The sequence below is a fragment of the Sceloporus occidentalis genome, unplaced genomic scaffold, assembly GCF_023333645.1.
Source record: "Sceloporus occidentalis isolate IW3139 unplaced genomic scaffold, rSceOcc1.0.p SCAF_21, whole genome shotgun sequence".
Lineage (NCBI taxonomy): Eukaryota > Metazoa > Chordata > Lepidosauria > Squamata > Phrynosomatidae > Sceloporus > Sceloporus occidentalis.
In genome coordinates, this window is record NW_028317001.1 from 9,866,767 (window position 1) to 9,892,131 (window position 25,365).

The 25,365-nt window shown below is 44.2% G+C and overlaps 2 protein-coding genes across 3 annotated transcripts in view; one reads left to right on the forward strand and one right to left on the reverse strand.

Annotated features, from left to right (window-relative positions):
- The window catches only part of LOC149301577 (uncharacterized), a 102,033-nt gene that overhangs the window by 8,359 nt on the left and 68,309 nt on the right, over window positions 1–25,365 (forward strand). The window lies entirely within an intron of this gene.
- LOC149301578 (uncharacterized) lies at window positions 17,999–24,764 on the reverse strand. Of its 2 annotated transcripts, XM_089483992.1 has the most exons (4): window positions 24,725–24,764; window positions 22,209–22,374; window positions 21,278–21,398; window positions 17,999–19,290 (listed from the first exon to the last, which is right to left on the reverse strand). In XM_089483992.1, exons 2-4 carry the CDS (start codon window positions 22,281–22,283, stop codon window positions 18,221–18,223), a joined length of 1,266 nt encoding a protein of 421 aa, XP_089340118.1. In that variant the 5' UTR covers window positions 22,284–22,374; window positions 24,725–24,764; the 3' UTR covers window positions 17,999–18,220. The 2 variants fall into 2 exon arrangements, with proteins under 2 accessions (XP_089340118.1, XP_089340119.1); XM_089483993.1 differs by lacking the exon at window positions 24,725–24,764 and having other exon boundaries at window positions 21,278–21,432; window positions 22,209–22,292.

Genomic DNA, 25,365 nt, shown 5'->3' on the forward strand with positions numbered 1-25,365 from the left:
GCCCGAAACTGAGCCTGCAAAGCACTATCATTCCATGTCAAGTCCTGAGCAAGCAAGCGGAAGTTGGTGGAGTACTCAGCTACAGTTCCTGTCCCTTGGCGAAGAGCCTGGATCTGACGTTCTGCAGACTCAGCCTTTACAGGATTCCCCCAGGTGGCTTGCATTTCTGCAATAAAGTCTTGCAGACTATTGAGGAGGGGGCTGTCCTGGTTCAGGTAAGGGGTAGCCCATTTGCTGGCAGGCCCAGAAAGCAAACTAATTATAAAAGCCACCTTATGGGAATCATCAGGAAAATCTTCCCTCCGGAGCTTAAAATGTAACTTGCAATTAGCAAGAAAACTGTCCAGCATCGTAGCGTCTCCCTGGAATTTATCAGGAAGGGAAGCAAAACATTTCCGTCGGCGTTCAGGAGCAGAAGGGTTCCCTTGATTCTGCATAGCAGCTACAGTCTCAGTCAATTGCTGCACCTGAGCAGAAAGCTGCAAATTCATCTGCATCATCTCGGCCAGAGCTTGTTCGTTTGCCATGATGCTGCTATCAGCCTAATTACAAGGCCAGTGGATATTCTGTCCGGGAAAGCAGCCAAAGGGCTGATAAGGCAGCTAGTTCCCAAACAAACAACCCTCTCCCAGCACAGCAAAGTCAGTCCTAGAGAGATGCAGTAGCTTTACCAAAAGGGATTACCAAGAGAATTGTCAGACAGTCCGAGGTTCAGGGCAACAGATAGGCAGGTCGATGAAGCAGTCCAAGGTCAAGGTTTCCGGGTATTCAAGACAAGAAGCCAAGGAGCCAGAGACAGAGTCTTTCCTCTAAAAGAGTCAGATATCCACTGGCAAAGAACCACACATGCTCCAGGTGTTTATAAAGGCAAGGAGCTGGCCTTCAGCTGTGCCTGATTGCGAAGACGCTTCTGATAAAGCCTCCGAGATCTTCGAAGGCCCTCTCTTTCTGCTCGACGCTCATTGAAGGTAGGCACACTGCCCAGATCCTCCTCCATGTCCACAGCCTCGGCACCAGGCAAACTTGACTGCTGAACCTCTGGAGGGGCCACAGACTCTGCTCCAGCAGAACTAGGGCCAGCCTCTGGCTCCTCCATTACAGGTTCAAGCCCCTGGGGCTCTGGCTCCTCCGTTATAGGTTCAGATCCCAGAGGCTCTAGCTCATCCTCTGAGTCCTCCAAGCCATCTTCCAGGCTGGGCATGACAAAAGGAGCCATCATTGGGTTCAGCCAGTCAACCAGTTACAAATCCATGTAACTGAGTGTTCAAAAAGGTTTAAATCACTTTAGAATGTTTCTGGCGGGGGGTGGGGGTGGTGGTGGTCTGAAACCAAATTGAATGCAATGGGTCCTTGGTGCAAATATCTCAGACAAAAATCATTAGCACATAGAATCTCGAGTCCTTCTTGGCTCTGAATTTCGATTGTGTTCAAAATCCAGTGTACACTACAATCTGAGGGTGACACTTTGAGATGCAGCTCAGCAATAACATAGCAGAGTACGGAAGTAAATAGCCAGATATATAGAATGCACTGACCACTTTTCACACTTAAAAATAAGTCACAAACACAGTTGGTTTCATCTAAATCCTTAGAGGTTCTCTATCTTGAGTTGCAAAATAATACAAATATTTGCAAGCTCTCCTCTCTGAATTCCATCATCTTCACCATCTCTTGTACACACAACTCCTATCCAATCCGCATGAGAGCTGCATACTGTATTGGTTGTGAGTCATCTCCTGGTGCCAAACAGCATGAAGGGACCTCTGCATTTAGCTTCCATCATGCCTTGGGCTGTGACTTAGGACTCGATGGCAGTCTCACAGGATATGATGCCACCTGTCAATCAAAGTATTTTTGCACATGTTTAATGGAATATTTTTTCAACAGTCCTTTGTCTGAATATCTCCTTCTAGTAATTCCCCTAAGGTAGACCCCCTCCAATCTCTTCTTTGTTAACTCTTATAAGTAAATATACAATCGTTCCATGGATTTAGGGCCATAAACAGCAGGGTCATGCTTCAGTTACTCACAGAAACTTTCTTAATTTTATCTCTAATAAGGAGGGATGAATGAGGGCTAAACCATGGGGTAATACCCTCCTCTCTTAACTCTGATTTTCAATCTCATCTGTGCTTGTCTTTCTTTACAGAAGAACACTTGAGTCATGAGAGAGTCCACAGAGGAAAGAAGTCACATAAATGCCAGCATTGTGGGAAACATTTTGCTTACAAGTCCATCCTTGTCATACATCAGAGAGTCCACACAGGAGAGAAGCCATACAGATGCCAGCATTGTGGGAAATGTTTTTGTTTGAAGTCACACCTAGTGACACATCAGAGAGTCCACACAGGAGAGAAGCCATACAAATGCCAGCCTTGTGGGAAATGTTTTTCTCAGAAGTCAGACGTAGTGACATATCAGAGAGTCCACACTAGAGAGAAGCCATACAAATGCCAGCCTTGTGGGAAATGTTTTTCTCAGAAGTCAGACGTAGTGACACATCAGAGAGTCCACACAGGAGAGAAGCCATACAAATGCCAGGATTGTGGCAAATGTTTTTCTCAGAAGTCAATCCTCGTGACACATCAGAGAGTCCACACAGGAGCGAAGCCATACAAATGCCAGCATTGTGGGAAATGTTTTTCTCAGAAGTCAGTCCTAGTGACACATCAGAGAGTCCACACAGGAGCGAAGCCATACAAATGCCAGCATTGTGGGAAATGTTTTTCTACGAAGTCAATCCAAGTGACCCATCACAGAGTCCACACAGGAGAGAAGCCATACAAATGCCAGGATTGTGGCAAATGTTTTTCTCAGAAGTCAATCCTCGTGACACATCAGAGAGTCCACACAGGAGCGAAGCCATACAAATGCCAGCATTGTGGGAAATGTTTTTCTACGAAGTCAGTCCAAGTGACCCATCACAGAGTCCACACAGGAGAGAAGCCATACAAATGCCAGGATTGTGGCAAATGTTTTTCTCGGAAGTCAATCCTCGTGACACATCAGAGAGTCCACACAGGAGAGAAGCCACACAAATGCCAGCATTGTGGGAAATGTTTTGCTCAGAGGTCAGACCTAGTAAAACATCAGAGAGTCCACACAGGAGAGAAGCCACACAAAACCCAGTAGTGACCTAATGTTATTTTTGTCATTAAGGAATACAAAAAATATATGTTCAATCCAGTTGTGCTAAGAATAGTCCCTTGTGATTTTGCTTGTAAGGTTTGTCTATCTATATGTCTATGTTTTAAGGTTGTATTTTGTTAAGTTTGGGTTTTTATTGGTAATAGTATATGTAGATAATTACTTTGGCTTGTAAATTGTGGGTTGTGGTATAGTTTAGGTAGCTGGGGGGGGCTGGGATTTGTTATATATGAGTTATGGGAATGATAGCTTTTGGAATTTGTGGCATGTTTGCTGAAGAAAGTTGGAGGTTGGTATTCAAAGAAAGGGCTAGTTTGTGGAAATTGCGAAGGGGCCTTGTTACCTGTGGGGCATAGACTGTGGGAACTGGAGGTGGGGGCTAGGTTTGGAAGAGGGTGATATTTTAGGTTTTGGGGTTTTAATATATTGTTTGGATTGGAGTGGACAGTTCTGGCTTAAACACTGAATTTCTATGTGTTCTCAATAAAATTATTTGCTATTTCAACACACTGGACTCTTTGATGCAAAGAAGTTCTGAATTTGCCCAAACTGAACCTTTCTTCTCTCCTCAGTCCTCTGCTCCATTCCCAGCCATAACAACAGCAGAGGCAAATACACACACACACACACACACAAACATACAGGATACACAGAGAGAGCTTTATTTCCAAATCAGAGCCTTCCTTTCCTGACTTTCCCTCCTGAGTCCAGCTCTGCACCTTGGGCTCCATTGCTGTCTCCTCAAAGGAAGAAAGGAGCGAAGGAAGGGGAGGCTGCTGAATCCCTGGCACATATCTTCCTTTCCTGCAAAGACCGCCAGTAGAATAAGCAGCAGCATCTAGGCCCTGGCAATCCCTGTGCATGCTGAGGAGGGGTCTTTGGGGGCATCTGTGTATGCACAGTCTCAGCCCCTGAAGCCATTGCTGCCTTCACAGTCTGTTCTGAGGGAGGGAGAGAAGTGGGGAGAGCCCTCATTCATTCAGAGGAATGGCTGGAGGGTCTTCTTGGGGCCCTTGAGGGGTTATAAGAAGGAAGGAAGCCCCTCCTCTCCCCCAAAGAAAGGCAAGGGGCTTGTCAGGCTTCCTCTCCCTCTTTCCTTTCCTACCCCTCCTCGGGGGATTCCTTGGGGCCCAGGTGTTTGGGGGGTTATTATGATAAAAGGGGGCAGGGGGGACCCTTGGAGAGAGGCATGACCATGGAGGGGAGGGGGATCCAAAGGTAAAAAGGTCTTTGAGGAGCTCCCTCCCTCCTGGAAAGTGGGGCAGAGGAGAGACCCTCCCTTCTGATTCCTCATTTGGAGAAGGGTTTTGTGCCAAATAGAAAGCATCATACAGGATAGGGTTCAATAGCATTGGAAGCAACATAGTTTTTGGGGGGAGAGAAGTTTTCTCTGGAGTCCTGGGGGAGGGGTCTCTGGGTGTGGGGGAGAGAAGAACCAAAATCTAAGCCAAAGCCAAGAGAAGGGAGACAGGGACCTCAAAGCTCTGGCAATCCCCTGGCAACGCGGGAACTAGGCTTAGACGCCCACAGGATCCGAATTGGGCACCCCCTCACATACTTACCTTTTCCCTCACAACAACCCTGCAGAGGAGGACCAACAGAGAGACCCACAGCCCCAGAAACACCCCCCCCCTTGGTTCTGGGAGCATTCTGAAAGGGCCTTGGATACCCCTGAAGGGATGTTGTTGTTGTTATTATTATTATTTCTTTATATTCCACCTTTTCTCAAAGGAATCAAAGTGGATTACAGTAATAAAATAACATACAATTTCAGAAATACAATTAAAATTCCAAACCCCCAACCCTCCTCCCAATTATAAATGGGTCATTTTCTGAAGGCAAGAGGGGAGGGCAGGAACGATACATCAGTAACAATTTCCATAACAGTAATAATAATAAATAATAATAATAAAATTTATTTATATACCGCTATTCCATGGATCATAGTGGTTTACAGCATAGTAAAAACAATTTAAAAACACAATATACAATAAAATAACAAGATAAAAACAACAGTACAATTACAAGGCTGACAGAATGGAAAAACGTCACATTCAGGGGGAGAAAAATAACACCAACATTCATGGGGGGAATGCCTGACGAAAAAGGTAAGTCTTCAAGTTTTTCTTGAAAACGTCAAGGGAAGTGGACATGCGGAGCTCATTAGGGAGTGCGTTCCAGAGTCTAGGGGCTGAGACAGAATAAGCCCTCCTTGTGACAGCGTAGCGGACATCTGGAACCGTCAACAGATGTCTTTCTCCTGATCTAAGAGTGCGGGGCGGACTATATGGGGAGAGGCGGTCCTCCAAGTACCCTGGGCCCAAGCCATTTAGGGCTTTATAGGTGATAACCAACACCTTGTATTCAGCCCGGAAGCGAATAGGCAGCCAATGGAGATCTTTTAGGACTGGTGTTATATGGTTGGCCCTGGAACATCCAGTAACCAGCCGAGCAGCCATATTCTGCACTAATTGAAGCTTCCGGGTTTGGTACAAGGGTTGCCCCATGTAAAGCGCATTACAGAAATCTAATCGAGAGGTTACCAGAGCATGTATAACGGTTTCAAGGTCCCCCCCGGCCAAGGAAGGGTCTCAGTTGGCGTATCAGCCGAAGCTGATAACAGGTGCTCCTGACCGCCGCATCCACCTGAGCAGTAAGGTGAAGCGATGAGTCCAGAAGCACCCCCAAACTGCGAACCGAGTCCTTCACAGGAAGCGTGACCCCATTTAGGACAGGTGGAAAAATTTCCTTACCCAGACCAGGAGAGCCAATCACCAGTACTTCCGTTTTCTCTGGATTCAGGCTGAGTCTGTTTTCCCTCATCCAGCCCATTACCGACTCCAAGCAAGCATTAAGAGGAGAGATGCCATCCTTAGTTACTACATCAGACAGAGACATAGAGAAAACTATTTGGGTGTCATCAGCATACTGATAACACCGCGCCCCGTGTCTCCGGATGATCTCTCCCAGCGGCTTCATGTAAATGTTAAAAAGCATAGGGGACAAAATCGCTCCCTGGGGGACCCCAGATGTCAGGGCCTTCCTATCGGAGCGACAGTCCCCCAGCTCCACCATCTGGAATCTGCCCGAGAGGTAGGAACGGAACCACTGCAAAGCAGAGCCCCCGATACCCAACTCCCTCAGGCGACCCAGAAGGATACCATGGTCGATGGTATCGAAGGCTGCTGAAATGTCCAAGAGCACTAACAGGGACACGCTCCCCCTGTCCATACCCAGACGGAGATCATCAACTAAGGCGACCATAGCAGTCTCAACTCCATAGCCCGCCCGGAAGCCGGTTTGAAATGGGTCCAGATAATCCGTCTCATCCAAGATCCCTTGAAGCTGAAAGGCAACTGCCCTCTCGATCACCTTCCCTAAAAATGGCAGCAGCGAGACAGGCCGATAATTGTTCCGAATTAGGGGGTCAAGGGAGGGCTTTTTCAACAAAGGTTTAACAATGGCCGTCTTCAAAGTTGATGGAAACTGCCCATCCCTGAAGGATGTATTGATAATACGGTGCAACATATTAGTCACAACCGTTCCCCCTTGAGCTGTCAGCCATGAAGGACAGGGATCGAGAGAGCAAGTCGTCTTCCTAACACTTCGAAGAATCTTGTCCACATCCTCAGTACAGACAGACTCAAAGTGATCCAGTTTAACCAAGTCCACGGAGGCTCGGGACACCTCTACTCTAGATTCTGAACTAATAATGGAGTCAAGATCAATCCTTATCCGAGAGATTTTATCCGCAAAGAAGTTGTTAAACTAGTCGCAGCAGGCTTTCGATGGTTCCAAAATAGGGTTCAGGGGAGGAGGGAGTTGAGTAAGCTCCCTCACTACCCTGAACAGCTCTGCCGGACACGACTCCGCGGACGCGATACGCGCAGAAAAGAAAGTTCTTTGCTGCGATTATCGCCACTCCGTAGTCCTTCAAAAGAGAGTCCAGGAGTGTCTTGTCGGCTAAGGTCTGATGTTTCCGCCATTTGCGCTCTAGTCGTTGCAAAACCCGCTTCCTGGTCCAAAGATCTTCCGTATACCAAGGCCGTTTTTTGGAAGCAGGTCTGAGAGGACGCTTGGGGGCGATACTGTATATAGCCCTGGAGAGATCAATATCCCAGATGTTAGTTAGGGCATCAACAGAATCAACGTCAGTTCCAATCATAAGCCCCTCTAGGGCTTCTTGGAACCTTTTGGGTTTCATCAGCCTTCGAGGGTGGACCATCCGAATAGGTCCGCCACCCCCAGGAGGGATCTGGGTAGAAGCCTTGATATTAGCCTCGACCAGGAAATGGTCCGTCCATGACAAGGGAGAGACATTAGAAACCTCTGCCCAAGGCGTCTCCATATCCGTACAGAAGAGAACATCAAGTGTATTACCAGCCGAATGCGTAGGTCCTGAGACTAATTGGGACAGGCCCATGGCTGTCATGGTAGCCATGAACTCCCGAGCCGCACCAGTTGGATCACGACTGGTCTCGAAAGGGATGTTGAGGTCCCCCAAGACTAAAAGTCTAGGGGACTCCAACAACAGTTCCGAGACCAGCTGTGTCAGCTCGGTCAGGGAGTCTGTTAGCGCACGGGGTGGCCGGTAGACCAACAAAATCCCCAAACTGTCCCTGTTCTTCAGGTAAATACACTCGATGTAATCTGTCTGACGTAAATGGTTCCTGGTCAAGGAAAGGGTGTTCTTATGGATCAAAGCAACACCTCCCCCCCGCCCACCTAACCTGTATTGGTCCTTAACTGAGTACCCAGCTGGGAGGGCCTGAGCCCACACCGCTTCACTTTCAGGCCCAAGCCAGGTCTCAGCAATGCATGCCAGGTCACAACACTTTTCCTCCAACAAATCATACAAGATATGGGTCTTGTTCTTTACAGACCTGGCATTGCACAGGAGCAGAGACAGGGTTTGTGATACAGTTGGACTGACCCACAGATCTTTTTGGCTAGGAGAGAGGGTGGAAGGAGGGATAGATATTACGCATCGATCCCGCCTTCCTTTCCGAAACGACTCCACTCTCCTACCACTATATCTCCCCCTGCCCCACACTACTCTAATAGGAGCTCCATACAAGACAGAACAATCCACCATTCCCTCGCCCAGCTGTCCATCATCCATGGCCCAATAATACTCATACAGCAATGTAACAAAGCTGCAGCAGAGGAAGACAACACTACACGTTATTTCTCTGCTGCGCACACAGCAATTCAGGACCTGCCCCAAGCCTGCCTACGATGGTGCGCAGGTGTGCAGGTGCGCAGCTGCGAACAAAGTCCGTTGGCTGCCAAGTCCCTGGACAAATGCGCAGCTGTGCAAGTTCTTCGCTGCCCAAGGAGCAGCTCGGCAACAGCAGCAAACAACGGCGTCCCTCAGGGCCTTGGAGGGGGCAGGACGAGGAGGTTTACCCACAGGTAGACTTTATGGCGTGCCCCTCTCACCGGCACGCCCCTCCCCGCCTTCCCCTCAGGTGTTCCTGGTCCTTCGGTTAGCCGGAATGCTGCGAACAAAGTCCGTTGGCTGCCAAGTCCCTGGACAAATGCGCAGCTGTGCAAGTTCTTCGCTGCCCAAGGAGCAGCCCGGCAACAGCAGCAAACAACGGCGTCCCTCAGGGCCTTGGAGGGGGCAGGACGAGGAGGTTTACCCCCAGGTAGACTTTATGGCGTGCCCCTCTCACCGGCACACCCCTCCCCGCCTTCCCCTCAGGTGTTCCTGGTCCTTCGGTTAGCCGGAATGCTGCGAACAAAGTCCGTTGGCTGCCAAGTCCCTGGACAAATGCGCAGCTGTGCAAGTTCTTCGCTGCCCAAGGAGCAGCCCGGCAACAGCAGCAAACAACGGCGTCCCTCAGGGCCTTGGAGGGGGCAGGACGAGGAGGTTTACCCCCAGGTAGACTTTATGGCGTGCCCCTCTCACCGGCACACCCCTCCCCGCCTTCCAAGAGCTTCTAAGAGCTTCTCTATACAAAATATGGGAGAAATATAAAAGATGGATCAGTTCAGATATCCCCCTCTGGTTATCCCCCCATGAAGCATTGTTTAATACTGATGTACAAAAAAAAAAAAAAAAAAGAAGAAGAAAATTGGTTGAGGTATAAAGATGTATTAATAAAAACGGGTAATGGATTTGCAATGAAACCTTTCGAACAGATTAAAGATGAAGGCTTTAAGTGTAATTGGCTTTTATATTATCAAATGGAAGCTAGATTTAGAGTGGATAAAAGTACAATGAAAATTACAGAAAGTCTCTCGAAACTAGAAGAAATAATGTTGAAAGGGAAACCAGCTGCTCTATCAAGACTCTATAAGACATTATTGGATTACCAGATGGAAGGAGATCTAGTTAAAGAAAACATGATCAAATGGGTGAAAGACTGTAAAAAATCATTGGAATTAAGACAATGGGAAATATCATGGGGACAAAGAATGAAATATACTGTAAGTCAGGATATAAAGGAAAATTTTGTTAAAATTATGTATAGATGGCATTTATCTCTGGAAAAACTGTGTAGAATCTATGGTAATGGTCAAATCTATTGTTGGAAATGTCAAAGGGAGAAAGGTACGTTTTATCATTTATGGTGGAATTGTGTATATGCAGAAAATTTTTGGAAAATGATAGTTAAAGGAATTAAAGAAATATTGGATATAGAGTTAAAGCACAAACCCGAAATGTTGTTATTAAATATGTTGGAGGATGAGATAGAAAGAAGATTCGGCAAAATAATTTTCTACATGTTAACAGCTGCCAGATTAACATACGCAAAATACTGGGGAAAAAAGAAAGACATTATGTTGGAAGAATGGATTCTCAAATTGTTAGAAATGATGGAAATAGATATAATCTCGGAAGGATTAAGAGATAACTTAGCCATAAATGCAGAAGCTAAAGAAAAAAGGAAAATGGCCTAACATACAAGACGAAATCTAACAAGGTACTTACGTAGGTAAGTCAGTTTAAAAGAAAATGAAACGTTTAAGAAAGTAATATAAACAAGGAGAATGAATTAAGATCAGGAAAGTTAAAAGTGTCATAGGTGAAGTCAAAACAAATTCAGTTACTACTAACAAAAAGATAGACAACTAGAGTCAATAAAATAAACGGCAAGGGTTCAGACCAAGGAAGTTAGTTTTGTGTTGTCTAGTCTAGGGAATGTATGAAGAGAAGGAGTATGGAAGGTATTTTAAGTTTAGGGGAGGGGGAGGGGGGAGGGAAGGGACGATAGAGATGAATGTTATTGGCTTATGTTATATGTTATATGTTATGTATGTGTACTTTATTTGTAATAAATAATTTTTTTAAAAAAAAGATACTTTCTGCTGTGCTTTCTGCAACCGGACCTGCTTATCCTGAATTGGCCTTTTTAGTCGCCAACACGCTTGTACAAAGTGCGGGATGAGTCCTTCCTGAATCTTTGTTCGCGAAGCAAAGCTAGAGATAACACAGTAATTTGGGAATTGTTGCTTCTATACTTATTTATTTAAAGTATTTATTCTTTTCTCTTCAGCCACAAAGGATCCCAGGGCAGCTTACAGATAGTAAATTAGACAATTCCCTGCCCCTCATCTAACTATCTAAAAAGACACAACACAAAAGAGAAGGGAATGGCAGTGGGGAAGAGGATCAAGTCAAGCAGGTACTTCTGGTTCTTCTCTCCCTTCAAGACCAGGGCAGTGGCATTTGGAATGAAGGGAGGACCTCTAAACCTAGTTCCCAGTTGCCAGGGGATTGCCAGAGCTTTGGGGTTCCCCTGTCTCCCTCTCTTGGCTTTGGCCTAAAGTTTGGCTCTTCTCTTCCCCCCCAGAGCCCCCTCCCCCCAAGACTCCAGAGAAAACTCCCCTCACCCGGAAAATGTTGTTTCCAGTGCTATTGAACCCTATCCTCTGTTATGCTTTCTATTTGACACCGGTTCTTAAATCCCTCCATGGGCTTCCCAGTAGTTTCTGGGCAAAATGCAAGGTGTTGCTTTTAACCTTTAAAGCCCTCCATGGCATGGGTCCTAATTACTTGTGGGAGTGCCTCCTCCCATACAATCCACCCACAGACTCAGGTCCTCTGGAAAGAACCTGCTACAACTCAAGAAGACCAGACTTTCAGCGGTGACCCAGAGGTCCTTCTCATCAACCGCTCCCAGGCTCTGGAACAACCTCTGGATGAAATCCGTCATATTTCGAAATTGGAAGCCTGGAGAAAGGCTGTTAAGACAGATCTCTTTGGCAGGCCTTTCCAGACTAGATTAGATCTATTGACTTGCCTCCCCCTCCCCATCTGCCTGACCCTTATCCTTGCCATCGTTACTGTTATGGGAATTGTTATTGATGTAATGTTCCTGCCCTCTCCTCTCACTTTCAGAAAATCATCAATTTCTTGGCCGAAAATGTTAGAGAAAAAAATCTTTGTGATGGTTGATGTCTCTTGTTACCAGTGGTTCTGAACTGGTACCAACTGGAACAGATGTAGTCTTCTCAGCTACTCAATATCAAAGTAACTTCAACACAGATTTTCACTCAAATGAGGGTTTATTAACTTTGTTGCTATTTACACTTTACAGCAAGCTACTATACATCTATACTCTTTTAGAGTCCATGCTAAAAACTTGAATGTGACATCAGTCTTTGTTCTCTCACAAGATCAACTTTCCCACCAAGTGGACACACCTCTTTCCCATGAAGTCACCACACTACACAAAAGCATAACAATAATACATTTGTTGATATTATGTCTCAGCACATGTCCTTGAAGACTTGCTCTTCCGGGCCTAGACTTTCTGGCCTTCAACAGGAACCATTTTAAACCTTAGTTAACCATTGACACATCTGAACATTTTCAATACAATTTAGAAATATATTTTAACATGCCCCTCCAAAATGTACAGATGTGGAATAACACTGTGTATTTACATTTATATCTTTGTGGAGTTAAGGAACCATACCAATTGCACAAGAAAGTTGTTCATGTCTTTCTCCAGAAAGTGCCTTTGTCAAAACATCTGCCAAGTTATCCCTTGTGTCAATGTACTCTATCTTTAGGATACCATTCTGAACTAACTCTCTTACATTCTGGTACCTTACTCCAATGTACTTAGTCCTGCACTTCAAATTCTCAGCCTCTGCCATCCCAATACATGATTGTGAATCCTCAAAAACCAAAGTAGGCTCAGTGCAATTTTCTCCCAGATCACTTAACAACTGTCTAATCCAAACTATCTCTCCAGACAAATCAGACAATGCAGCAAATTCTGCTTCTGAAGTACTAAGTGCTACACAATTCTGTTTTCTACTTCTCCAAACAACTGGACTACCTGCAAACTTAATCACAATTCCTGTTATTGACTTCTTTTCTGCCTCACTTGCAAAAGAACTATCTGCGTAACACACTAGATTCTCTTCACTTCCTTGAAACACAAGCTTCTTGTTCTTGCTACCTTTCAAATACCTCAAAACATGTTTCACAGCCGTCCAATCATCCACCTTTGGACTATTTGCACTTCTACTCAATAAACCAACTGCAAAAGAAATATCAGGCCGTGTATTGTTAGCAATGAACAACAAACTACCAATTACACTTCTGTACAACTCAGGATTATCAAACAATTCAGCAGACTCTGCACTGGCATAACCAGGAGTCATTGGGCTTTTCACAGGCTTTGCATCCTGCAATCCACACTTCTCAATCAGCCTCTCAATCTTTTTCTTCTGACTCAACAGACATCTGCCATCATCTGTCCACTCTACTTCTATCCCTAGGTAAGCTTTCAGATTTCCCAAGTCCTTCAATGCAAACTTCTGAGACAATTCCTTTTGTACCTCTTGCACTTCTTGTTCTGAATTAGCTGTTACACAAAGATCATCCACATAAATCACAAGAACTACCCCTCCTCTAGTGTAAACACAAGCATCTGCAACACTTCGTTTAAACCCAAGCCTTTCAAGCTCAGCATGAATACACTGATTCCAGCAACGTGCACTTTGTTTCAAGCCATACAACGCTTTATTCAACTTACACACTTTTGTCTCAGTATTACTACCAAAACCAGGAGGTTGTTCCATGTAAATTTCCTCCTCAAGCTTAGCATTTAGGTAAGCCGTCTCAAAATCAAAATGCCTTACCACTTTTCTTTGCCTCACAGCTAATGCAAGCACTAATCTCAAACTTTCTGGCTTTGCAGTAGGTGAGAAAGTTTTGTCAAAATTCTCAAACCTTTGCTGTGTGAACCCTTTAGCTACCAACCTGGCTTTGTACTTTTGACTATTATCAGGCATTTCCTTCTTCTTATAGACCCACTTGCAACCCACAACCTTGTGGTCTTTAGGCCTATCAACAATATCAAAAACCTGCTTCTCAACTAGAGACAAGAATTCTTGGTCCATAGCAGAAAACCATTTGTCTTTCTCCTCCTTAGGAAACTTCTGCAACTCTTCAAAACTCTCAGGCTCATCAGCCACTGCACAACAAGCAGTTGCAGTCTGAACAACAAATCTGTCAGGAGGCTTTCTCACTCTCTGAGACCTCCTAGGAATCAACACCTTTGTTCTACCTCTCTCATCCTCACTTTCTGAACTAGTTTGCACCTCAGTGTCCTTCTTTGACACAACTTCAAACTGACTTGTGGTGATGGGTGTGTGTAGTGTTGGCTGTGTTTGAGTGTGTTGTGAAGTACTGGGTTTCTCCTCCTCTGGAGACATTGTGGACATTGTGGGCTGTCTTACCCCTCCATTTCCAGCACTTTGCCCCAGTCGCAGAAACACTTCCTGATTGGAATGCAACCTCTCCCAGCCAGAATGTTTCTCAAAATTGGCACTTCTGGACAACAAAATTCTCCCATGACCCTGGTAAAATTTATAACTGTTGCCAGAATAACCCACAAACATCAACCTTTTCCATTTACGTTCACCCTTCTTTCTGAATTTTGCTGGCACAAACACATTTGCAAATTGCCCAAACACCCTCAGGTATTTTAAGTTTGGTGGTCTACCATGTAGCATCTGATAAGGTGTTTGCTTCACGGCTGAATTCCACACCCTATTTGCTATATGGTTAGCCATTAAAACTGCTTCACCCCAAAATTTTTCAGAAACATTAGCATCCAATAACATACAGTCTTTCATCTGCTTCAAAACACCAATACGTCTCTCTGCCAACCCATCTTCCTGTGGAACTGCAGGATTAGTGGTGTTGTGACGTATACCTTTCTTCTGCAACCAATTCTTAAGGTCAGAAGATAAAAATTCGCCTCCTCTGTCAGTGACCAAAGAACCCACTTTGTACTCAAATTGGCGCTCTATTTGATTCACCCAGTCTTTGAAGACTTCAGCAACCTCACTTTTCTCCTTCAAGACTTTCACATAGGAGTACCTTGTGTGCCTGTCTACAATTACCAGAAAATACTGACTTCCCCCAACAGTTTTAGTTAAAGGCCCAGCCAAATCAGCATGCACCACCTCAAACGGCCTTTTGGTGACACATTTTGTTTGCTTGGCCACTGGAAAAGCTTTCAATTTGATCTTACTGCAAACAGAACAATCAAGATTAGGACAAGAATTCATTTTGAACTCAGGACAAACCTCTCCTAGCTTTTCCAAACCTGAAAACCCTATATGACCAAACACTCTGTGAAAATAATGTGCACAATCTGCATGTAAAGGCACATTACTGACACTGGCACACTCAGCTTTATCAAGCATAAAATACAATTTATTTTTCTTTTGTGCTTTTGCACATACCTTGTTCCCTTTGCTAATTATGCATTTATCTCCTTCAAATTTCAAAGCATACCCATCTGTTGTTAATGCAGACACACTAACAAGACAATTCTTCAATTTGGGAACACACAAAACATTTTCAAAATCTTCCCCAAAACTAGGAACATGTACAGTACCCATATGTTTTACCTCTCTGGGAACACCATCAGCCATTGCAACAGACTGAACATTTGACACAGACTTAGCTTTCAAGAGCTTATTGTCATTACACATATGGTTAGAAGCCCCAGAATCCAGCATCCAGACTGAACTCACTGTGGCTGCTTGATGGGCTTTGCAGTCATTGACCCCAGCCACAACTGCCGCTCCACTCCTGCAACTAGCACCTTTTCCCTGCTTCTTCTTCGATGCTGCCAACTTCCAACAGTTCTTTTGGACGTGCCCTGGCTTCTTGCAATAGAAACAAGACTTGGACACTGCAGCCTTCTCCTGCTGACAATTCTCCACAACCTCCAGTGGGTTGAATACCTTTGGTATCTGTCGCTGCTGCCTCTGGAGCCCTTCTGACTTCCGTCGCTGGCTCTCCTCCAAGACGCGCGCCGACACCAACTCAGCAGTCATCTGGTCTTCAGTCATCCCTTGGAAGCTATGCAATATGTGCTCAAAGTCTTGGGACAAACTCCCAAGCAAGATGTACGCCTTTTGCTCCTCAGGCAAGGTGACACCTCTCAGCTGCACTTGTGCAAACAGGTCATGCATTTCCTCCAAATGCTTCTCAGGATCTTGGTTACTTTGCATCTTGCAAGCATATAACCTTTTGCAACAGAGCATCCTGGACAAGGCAGTGCTACTTTCATGCACATTCTTCAAAGTGTCCCAGACAGCTTTAGCACTAGTCTTGAGCCTCACATGATTAATCTGGTTAGGCTCAACAGTGAGTAAAATTGTAGCTCGTGCCTTTGAATCATCAGCACGTGTAGCATCAGTAGGACCTTGTTCCACAACACGCCAGAGACCCTCACGGACCAACAGCGATTCTGTGTAAACAGCCCAAGAGCTGTAATTGTTGTTGTTTAACTTGGGAAATCTTGCTGCCGCCTCCATGATTCAAAGCAAACGGCAAAACAGCCAAGAGTCCCAGCAAAATGTCCAACAAACACTGTTATCTTCCCATTTGCCTCCCGGCACAGGACAGATGAACAACACAGAGCTAACTTACAGCTGGAAGAAAAACTCCACAGCAGATTCTCAGTGGAACAGGAACTTCAGCAACAGCAGACCCTCCAGAAGACCATCTCAGCACACCAGCTTGGCAACCATCCTGGGAACCATCCTCAGGCAAACCATCTCGGCAACCATCCTAACCATCCTCTGCTACCACTTGTTAGAGAAAAAAATCTTTGTGATGGTTGATGTCTCTTGTTACCAGTGGTTCTGAACTGGTACCAACTGGAACAGATGTAGTCTTCTCAGCTACTCAATATCAAAGTAACTTCAACACAGATTTTCACTCAAATGAGGGTTTATTAACTTTGTTGCTATTTACACTTTACAGCAAGCTACTATACATCTATACTCTTTTAGAGTCCATGCTAAAAACTTGAATGTGACATCAGTCTTTGTTCTCTCACAAGATCAACTTTCCCACCAAGTGGACACACCTCTTTCCCATGAAGTCACCACACTACACAAAAGCATAACAATAATACATTTGTTGATATTATGTCTCAGCACATGTCCTTGAAGACTTGCTCTTCCGGGCCTAGACTTTCTGGCCTTCAACAGGAACCATTTTAAACCTTAGTTAACCATTGACACATCTGAACATTTTCAATACAATTTAGAAATATATTTTAACAGAAAAAAACTTTTTTACTATATTGTGTTTTGGATGATTTAAATTTTCTTGCTGTTTAATACCTTTTTAGGGGTGGAGTAATGTTTTTATAATTTGGAGGTGGGTTGGGGGTTTTAATAGTAAGGTGCATCAGACTGAAGTCACAATGGGACAGTTTCAATGCTTCAGGCAAGGAGCATCAGACTGAGATCACAATGGGAGTTTCAATCCTTCAGGAAAGAAGCATCTTCCTGAACTCAAAATAGTCCAGTCTCAATCCATCAGGAAAGGAGCATCAGCTTGAGGTCACAATATGACAGTCTCTATCGTTCAGGCAATGAGCATCAGCCTGAGGTCGTAATGGACCAGTATCAATCCTCCAGGTATGGAGCAGCAGTCTGAAATGACAACAGTCCCATCTCATTCCTGAAGGTAAGAAGCACCAACCTTAAATCACAATAGTCCTGTCTCAATCTGTCAGGTAAGCAGCATCAGACTGAAGTCACAGTGGGCCAGTCTCAATCCTTCAGGCAATAAACCTCAGGGTGAGATCACAATAGTCCTGTCTCAGTCGTTCAGGTAAGGAGCAGCAGACTGAGGTTACAATGGGTCACAATATGTCATGAATCCCTTTATTCATGCATTTATGCCCAGGGATTGCTAGGGGCAGGCTGCTGCTGCTGCTGCTTCTTATTCCGCTGGCGGCCTTGGCGGGAAAGGAAGGTATGCGCTGGGGGTTCAGCAGCCTCCCCTTCCTTCCCTCCTTTGAGGAGACAACAATGGAGCCCAAGGTGCAGAATTGGACTCAGAAGAGAAAGGCAGGAAAGGAAGGCTATGGTTTGGAAATATAGCTCTCTCTGTGTATCTTGTACATTTGTGTGTGTGTGTTTGCCTCTGGTGAACTTATGGCTGGGAATGGAGCTGAGGACTGAGGAGAGAAGAAAGGGTCAGTTTTGGGCAAATTCAGAATTTTTTGTGCATCAAAGAGTCCAGTGTGTTGATACAGCAAATAAGTTTATTGAGAACACATAGAAATTCAGTGTTTAAGCAGAACTGCCCACTCCAATCCAAAGAATACATTAAAACTCCAAACCTAAAACTCCACCCTCTTCCAACCCTAGCCCACACCTCCAATTCCCACAGTCTATGCCCCACAGGTAACAAGGCCCCCTTTGCCATTCCCACAAACTAGCCCTTTCTGTTAATACCTGCCCCCAACTTTCTTAAGCCAACATCCCACACTTTTCAAAATCTATCATTCTCATAACTATCCTAGCCAGCGGCAACAAATCCCAGCCCCCCCCCCCCCCATTTACCTAACCTATACCATGATCCACAATCCCCAGCCAAATTTACAACCCAAAGTAATTATCTATACAAGTAGCAATGAAAACCTAACTTAACAAAATACAACCTTAAAACATAAACAGACCTGGACAGACAAATCTTACAACCAAAATCAGAAGGGCCTTTTCTTAGCAACACTGGATTGAACATATATTTTTTGTATTCCTTCTTGACAAAAATAATATTCGTTCACTCCTGGGATTTATGTGGCTTCTCTCCTGTGTGGGCTCTCTGATGTCTCACTAGGTTTGATTTCAATGAAAAACATTTCCCACAATTCTGGCATTTGTATGGCTTCTCTCCTGTGTGGGCTCTCTGATGTTTCACTAGGTCTGATGTTGAAGAAAAACATTTCCCACAATGCTGGCATTTGTATGGATTCTCTCCAGTGTGACTTTTCTCATGTGTCATTAGGTATGACTTCGACGAAAAACATTTCCCACAATGCTGGCATTTGTATGGCTTCTCTCGTGTGTGGACTCTCTGATGTGTCACTAGGTGTGACTTCTGAGAAAAACATTTCCCACAATGCTGGCATTTGTATGGCTTCTCCCCGGTGTGGACTCTCTGATGTATCAGTAGTTTTGATTTCAATGGAAAACGTTTCCCACAATGCTGGCATTTGTATGGCTTCTCTCCTGTGTGGACTCTCTGATGTCTCACTAGGTGTGACCTCCAAGGAAAACCTTTCCCACAGTGCTGGCATTTGTATGGCTTCTCTCCTGTGTGGACTCTCTGATGGATCACTAGGTTTGACTTCATAGAAAAACATTTCCCACAATGCTGGCATTTGTATGGCTTCTCTCCTGTGTGGACTCTCTGATGGATCACTAGGTTTGACTTCATAGAAAAACATTTCCCACAGTGCTGGCATTTGTATGGCTTCTCTCCTGTGTGGACTCTCTGATGGATCACTAGGTTTGACTTCATAGAAAAACATTTCCCACAATGCTGGCATTTGTATGGCTTCTCTCCTGTGTGGCCTCTGTGATGTGTCACTAGGTGTGACCTCCAAGGAAAATATTTCCCACAATGCTGGCATTTGTATGGCTTCTCTCCTGTGTGGACTCTCTGATGTCTCACTAGGTATGACTTCTGAGAAAAACCTTTCCCACAATGCTGGCATTTGTATGGCTTCTCTCCTGTGTGGACTCTCCGATGCATGACAAAGACTGACTTGTAAGCAAAACGTTTCCCACAGTGCTGGCATTTATGTGACTTCTTTCCTGTGTGGACTCTCTCATGACTCAAATGTTTTTCTGCAAAGAAGGACAAAGACAATTAACACTGAAAATCAGAGTTAAGAGAGGAGGGTGTTACCCCATGATTTAGATCTTATTAGCCCCTCCTTATTAGAGATTAAATTAAGAAAGTTTCTGTGAGTAACCCAAGCATGACCCTGCTGCTTATGCTCTAAATCCATGAACCAATCATATCCTTACTTATAGGAGTTAGCAAAAAATGGGGACTGCCTTGAGGGAATCAGTGGAAGCAGATAGTCAAAGGACTGTTGGAAAAAATATTCCATTAACCATGTTCAAAAATACTTTGAATGACAGGTAGCATCATATCCTGTGAGACTGCCATAGAGTCCTGAGTCAGAGCCCAAGGCATGATGCAAGATAACTGCAGGGGATGCTTCATGCTGTTTCTAAAGCGATTTAAACCTTTTTGAACACTTGGTTTTTGCCCACAAGCAACAATTACAGTGTAAATATCTGCCCTGGTGGCTGTTCTTTGACATCAGTCCAATTACAGACAGACAGTCTGTCGGTTTACATGGCTAAGCACCTCAATGCACTCGCCAACCCCAGTTGTCACAGGAGCTCCTGACTTCTCTTCCCATTTCGAACCCTCAGCAATTGGAATGAAGATCTGCCTAGGTAAAGTATTACCATTATGAAAGTCTTATATCTCTTCACCACTCCCACCTGTTATCTAGTTCTTGTGCATGTGTGTGAAGGCTTACACGTGTGTGTGTGTGTGTGTGTGTGTGTTGTTTTCCCCCTAAATAAAACATAAAACCTATTTCAAATGCGTTTGGAGTTCTGTGTGCTTCCGGACCTGGCACAATTGGGCTGAATCCCGAGGTTGCTCTTGCCCCAACCAAACTATATCTCTCTTTTTAGCTAAGTGCCAAATTCCCCTAAAAGCATCGCACTTGCAGGTGTCCTTCCCAGACTCCAGCATTTTGGGTAACAAAGGGCCTCTGGAATCAACCATGGAGCTAAGCAAGCTCAGGATGGAAAAGAAACATTAGAGAAAAAGCAGGTTTTGTGCCTCCCTTTCCTCCCTTCATAGGTATTACTCATAATTGCTAAATGCAACCCCTAAATATGTCTGAAAACAAAGATTTGAGCTGATTCTTAGAGGTTGTCTCAAACCAGTTCTTAAAATCTGTCAGGTTCGTGGCTGCCTCCCAATCCTCAAGGCCCCTCTCCTTTGATGTCTCTCCAATAGTGCTTCACTAAACTACAATTCATATATTCTACAGGATGTTGCTATCACAATTAAACTACGTTTGAAAGGGATATAAGACTCCTAGTAGACCACAAGTTGAACATGGGCCAGCAGTGTGATGCAGCAGCTAAAAAGACTAATATCATTCTAGGCTGCATCAAAATGAGTATAATTTCTAGATCAAGGGAAGTAATAGTGCCACTCTATTCTGCTTTAGTCAGCCTTCACTTGGAATAATCCTGTGTCCGGTTCTGGGCCCCACAATTAAAAAAGGATGTCGACAATTGGAACATGCCCAGAGGAGGGCAACCAAAGTGGTGAAGGATTTGGAAACCATCAAGCTCTATGAGGAGTGGCTTAGGAAGCTGGGAATTTATCCTGGAGAAAAGAAGGTTAAGAGTGGATTAAACATCAGAAAGAGTTTAAATTGATGAGGGAGCAAGCATGCTTTCTGCTGCTACAGAAAAAAGGAGACACCACAATGGATGCAAGCCACAGGGAAAGAGGTTCCACCTAAACATTAGGAGGAACTTTGTGACAGTAAGAGCGCTTCAACAATGGAATATACTCCCTTAGAGTTTGATGGACTCCTCTGCTTTGGAGGTCTTTAAAAAGATGCTTGGAATGTATATTCCTGCATGGCAGAAGGGGGTTGAACTGGATGGCCCTTGTGGTCTATTCCAACGCTATGATTTGGTAATTCGAGTGGAATCATAGCACCATGATAATTAAGCATAAACAGGACCTCAGTCTTCATAGAAAGGACAATGGATTTCGGTTCCTTACCCACAGAGGCCACATTCTCATAATTCTCCATCATTATATGATTGTACATCAGCCTCTGCTTCTTCGTCAACAATTTCCATTCCTCCTCAGTGAAATATACAGCCACATCCGCAAAGGTCACCTGCAACAGAAAATAGCCCTCATCCAGAGAGTGCCTAAGCAAAAGGGGAGGAAAGCACATGGTTCATCCTAAATATTAATTCATCACTTCAGAATTCAGTCCAGGAAATAAACTTTAAATTTTGTCAGCAAGAAAAAGCTACTGCCTTTGAGATCCAGTTTGTCTCGAATCCTTTCAATATAATAAACAATATAATTTAGGCCATGGGTGGGATATTGAGGATGGATTAGGATACTTACTACCCCAAAATATATAGTACATCTATCCACAAAATAATTATGGTGCATTTAGCCATTTCTTGCCAAATTTTAGAGGCAAGTGTCATTTTAAAAAAACAGTTCTGGGGAGGACTCTGGACTTGAGGGCCAATGGGCCCACCCCCAATTTAGATGCAGAGATGTTCTCCCATATCCCCAACATTTCACATATGGGAAAAGGAAGACACATGTGCAGAATCAATCCAGAAGGCGGTGGAGATGGCCAAAGTTGTTTATGAGGAAGATCACACAAGCTAGGAAGGGCACAGCAGTTTGCTTTTGCTTCAGCCTCCTGGGAAGGGTAATATCCTGCCTCTTTCTTTCCTCTTCTCTCCCCACTTTTGACTTGGGGTGCAAAATGAATGGCACTCAGGAACTGAAGTGGGAGGATGAGAGAGCGACCGGAACATTTTTAAAAGGCCCCGAAAAAGTGGGACAAGAGGATTAACCAGGACTGTCTCTGCTAAATTGGGAGAGTATGTTCTCCGCTTGCTTTCATGAACTGGCCCAGCAGTGACACAGATGAAACTAATAGTCAAGAACCTCGACTCACCAAAGAGTTCTTGTACCTCTTCATCCTCTTTCTCTTGGGGCCCAACTCCCTCCACTTGGCCTCTCTGTTGGTCATCAGGTGGGCAGGGGTCCTGGTGGTGTTGCACTTGGGTCACTTCCAGCAAGAGAGGCCCCAAAGCTGTGTCCAAGGGGCTGAGATGAAGTTCCTGAGAAAGAAGACCAGAGATTTAAAAAAGGACGCAAATTAGATCTCCTATAAAGAATTAATGCAAATAGATAGAACTGGTTATAGAATAAAGACACGAGAAGATCCTAATGATCAGGGTTATGATCTTTCATGGTTCTTTGACAGACAATTAAGAGAGCTCTTCTTATTGGATCAAACCAATAAGGTATTTGCAAATCAGACTCTGATTTAGAACAGGAAATAATGTTGAATAAAGATGCCTTATTAGCAAGACTTTATAATTGTATTCTTAAAAAATCTATACAGAAGAGGAAGTTATTAAAGAAAATGTGATCAGATGGTATCAAAACTTTGGTTTTTTAATTGAATTAGACCATTGGGAATACACTTGGAAAAGCAGATTGAACTATATTTGCAGCCAAAACATCAAAGAGAGTTATTATAAAACATTTTTGATGGTATTTAACACCAGAGAGAATAAGGAAGATGTATAAGAATTGCAGTAATTTGTGTTGGAAATGTGAAAAGGAGCAGGGCTCAATCTATCAAATGTGGTGGACTTTGGGAAAGAGATACAACTTTGGAAGTTGGTTTATTTTGAAATTAAGAAAGTTGTAACTTTATCTTTTAAATTCTCACCTGAAACTTTTTGCTTAATATAATAGAACAATCCATAGGAAAAAAAACATGGTTTAATATTATTTTATATGTTGTCAGCTGCAAGAACAGTGTTTGCTCAGAGATGGAAAACTAAAGAAATACCTTCAAAAGAAGATTGGATATTTAAGCTTTTGGACATGATGGAAATGGACAAACTCTCAAGAGGAATTAGAAACGAACCGTCAAATTTATATAAAGGAGACTGGAATAATATAACTGAATATCTCCAGAAGCATGGAGGGAAAATGTTACTTTAGAGACAAGACTAATTTAATTTGAAGTGTTTTAATTTATTCAAAGAAATATAACATCGGTAAAACAGAAGTATGTTGGGAGGTTAAAAGCCCAATGATGTTTAGTTTAATCTAATGAGAGCGATTTTGTATCAACTGTTTTACAATTTAAATGAAGACTGCAACAGAAAATAAATGATTCGTAAGGATAAGTCTAAGTAAAACAATATATATTTCCTTTTTAACTTATTAACAGATAATTAAAAAACGAATGAGATAGAATAAAAGTTAGTCTGGTAGTTTGGAAGCAGCGGATGGTAAATGCAAGTAATATGTTTGTCTTTAACCGCTCAGTGCTATGGAATCCAGGGATTTTACCTTTGAGACACTTAGCCTTCTCTGCCAGAGAGCTCTAGTGCCACAACAAACTACAAATCCCAGGATTCCACAGCATGGAGCCAGGAGAGTTAAAGCGGTTTCGAACTGGATTATTTCTGCAGTGCAGATACAGCCTGAGTCAGTTGTAAAAGGGCAGAAGCACCAAAGTCTTGTTTTTACCTTCCTAATAATGGCTCTCCTTTAAAAGAAATAAGCAGTTTGCTTTTCTGTCTAAACCTTATTTTTGTTGTTCTTGTTTGTTTCTGTGTTTATTTGGGAATAATATGAGTTATTCTGGTCTGTCTCCTTCCTTCTTCCCTGAAAATCTCTTAATAAGGAAACTGGGGAGACTTTTAAAACCTCCCAAAGGAGCCACTTTTGGCCTTTTTTGGGGGACTAGCCTCCTCTTAGAAGCCAAAGCCCAATGTTTGTGAATAATAATAATAATAAGGCTTGTATTAAAACTATCCTCCCCATTTCTGATCCCTTTTAAAACCCTTGTTCCCCAGAAAGAGCAGAGCTTTGTAATAAGAAAACCCTCTCAGAAAAGAGACACAAAAGACACACAAAGAGACACACTTCCTTCCTTTTGGCCCAAGGAGCTTGGCCTCCTTCTGACTCTGGAGCCTCAGGAGAGAAAGAGAAGCCTCTGTTCAACTGAGGCCTCAGAGAAGGTTCTGGAACATTATTCCCAACAGTCACAAGCAGCACAAAATGGCCGCTGGAACACAAAATGACTGCTTGAAGATAAAATGGCCCCCGGAACACAAACTGGATGCCTCTGCCTCAGAATGACTGGGGGGGTGGCATTGATGATCTGGCGGCAGCTCCATCCTCCCCCCCCCCAGGCCTGATAATATCTCTGCATGAGAGCCACCATTAGAAGCACTGAATTCCCCTTTGGGGAGTCCCACTCTCCCACCTTCAGAGAGAGGGCCATGCCTAGAAGGACTGCTGGGCCTCCTTCCTCCCCTCCTTAATGGCAGTGGCCAAAGGAAAGCAGCAGCAGCAGTAGACCCAAGCCAGGCCCAGCCAGACCTCAGGGCAGCAGTGAAGCCTAGTGACCAGGCCTTGTCCCTCTGCTGTCCCTCCACTCACTTCACTCCTTCCTCCCTCTCTGTCTCTTTCTCCCTCTGACACTCTGCTCCTCTCTCCTCACTCACTCTTCCGCGCACAAAGCTAAATAGAGAAGCAGAAGCTCCTCCTCTTCTTGAGGCTGGCCAATGGGGGCAGAGGACCTGGAAGACCCCGCCCCCTGCACCAGACTCAAATTTTGTTTTCCGGAGCCATTTTGTTTTCTGGCAGCCATTTTGTTTTCTGGCAGCCATTTTGTGCTGCTTGTGACTGTGGGGAATGTTCCAGAACCTTCTCTGAGGCCTCAGTTGAACAGACCATTGGCTTCTCTTTCTCTCCCTGAAGCTTTAGAGTGAGAAGGAGGCCCAGCTCCTTGGGCCAAAAGGAAGGAAGTGTGTCTCTTTGTGTGTCTTTTCTGTGTCTTTTCAGATTTCAATCCTATATATTCATATTATCAGACATAACTCCAGAGAGTGTTAGCCTTTTGGATGCCAGAAGGTTCCTCTCATTCTTCAGTGCAAGAAGCAACACCTCAGCTGCCTTCTAGAAGATAAAACAAAAAGGCTTCCAAAAGAACTGAAGCCTTGGACAAGTCACACTCTCTCAGCCTCAGAGGATGGCCATGGGAAACCCACTCTGCAGAAACCTGCCAAGAAAACCCCTTC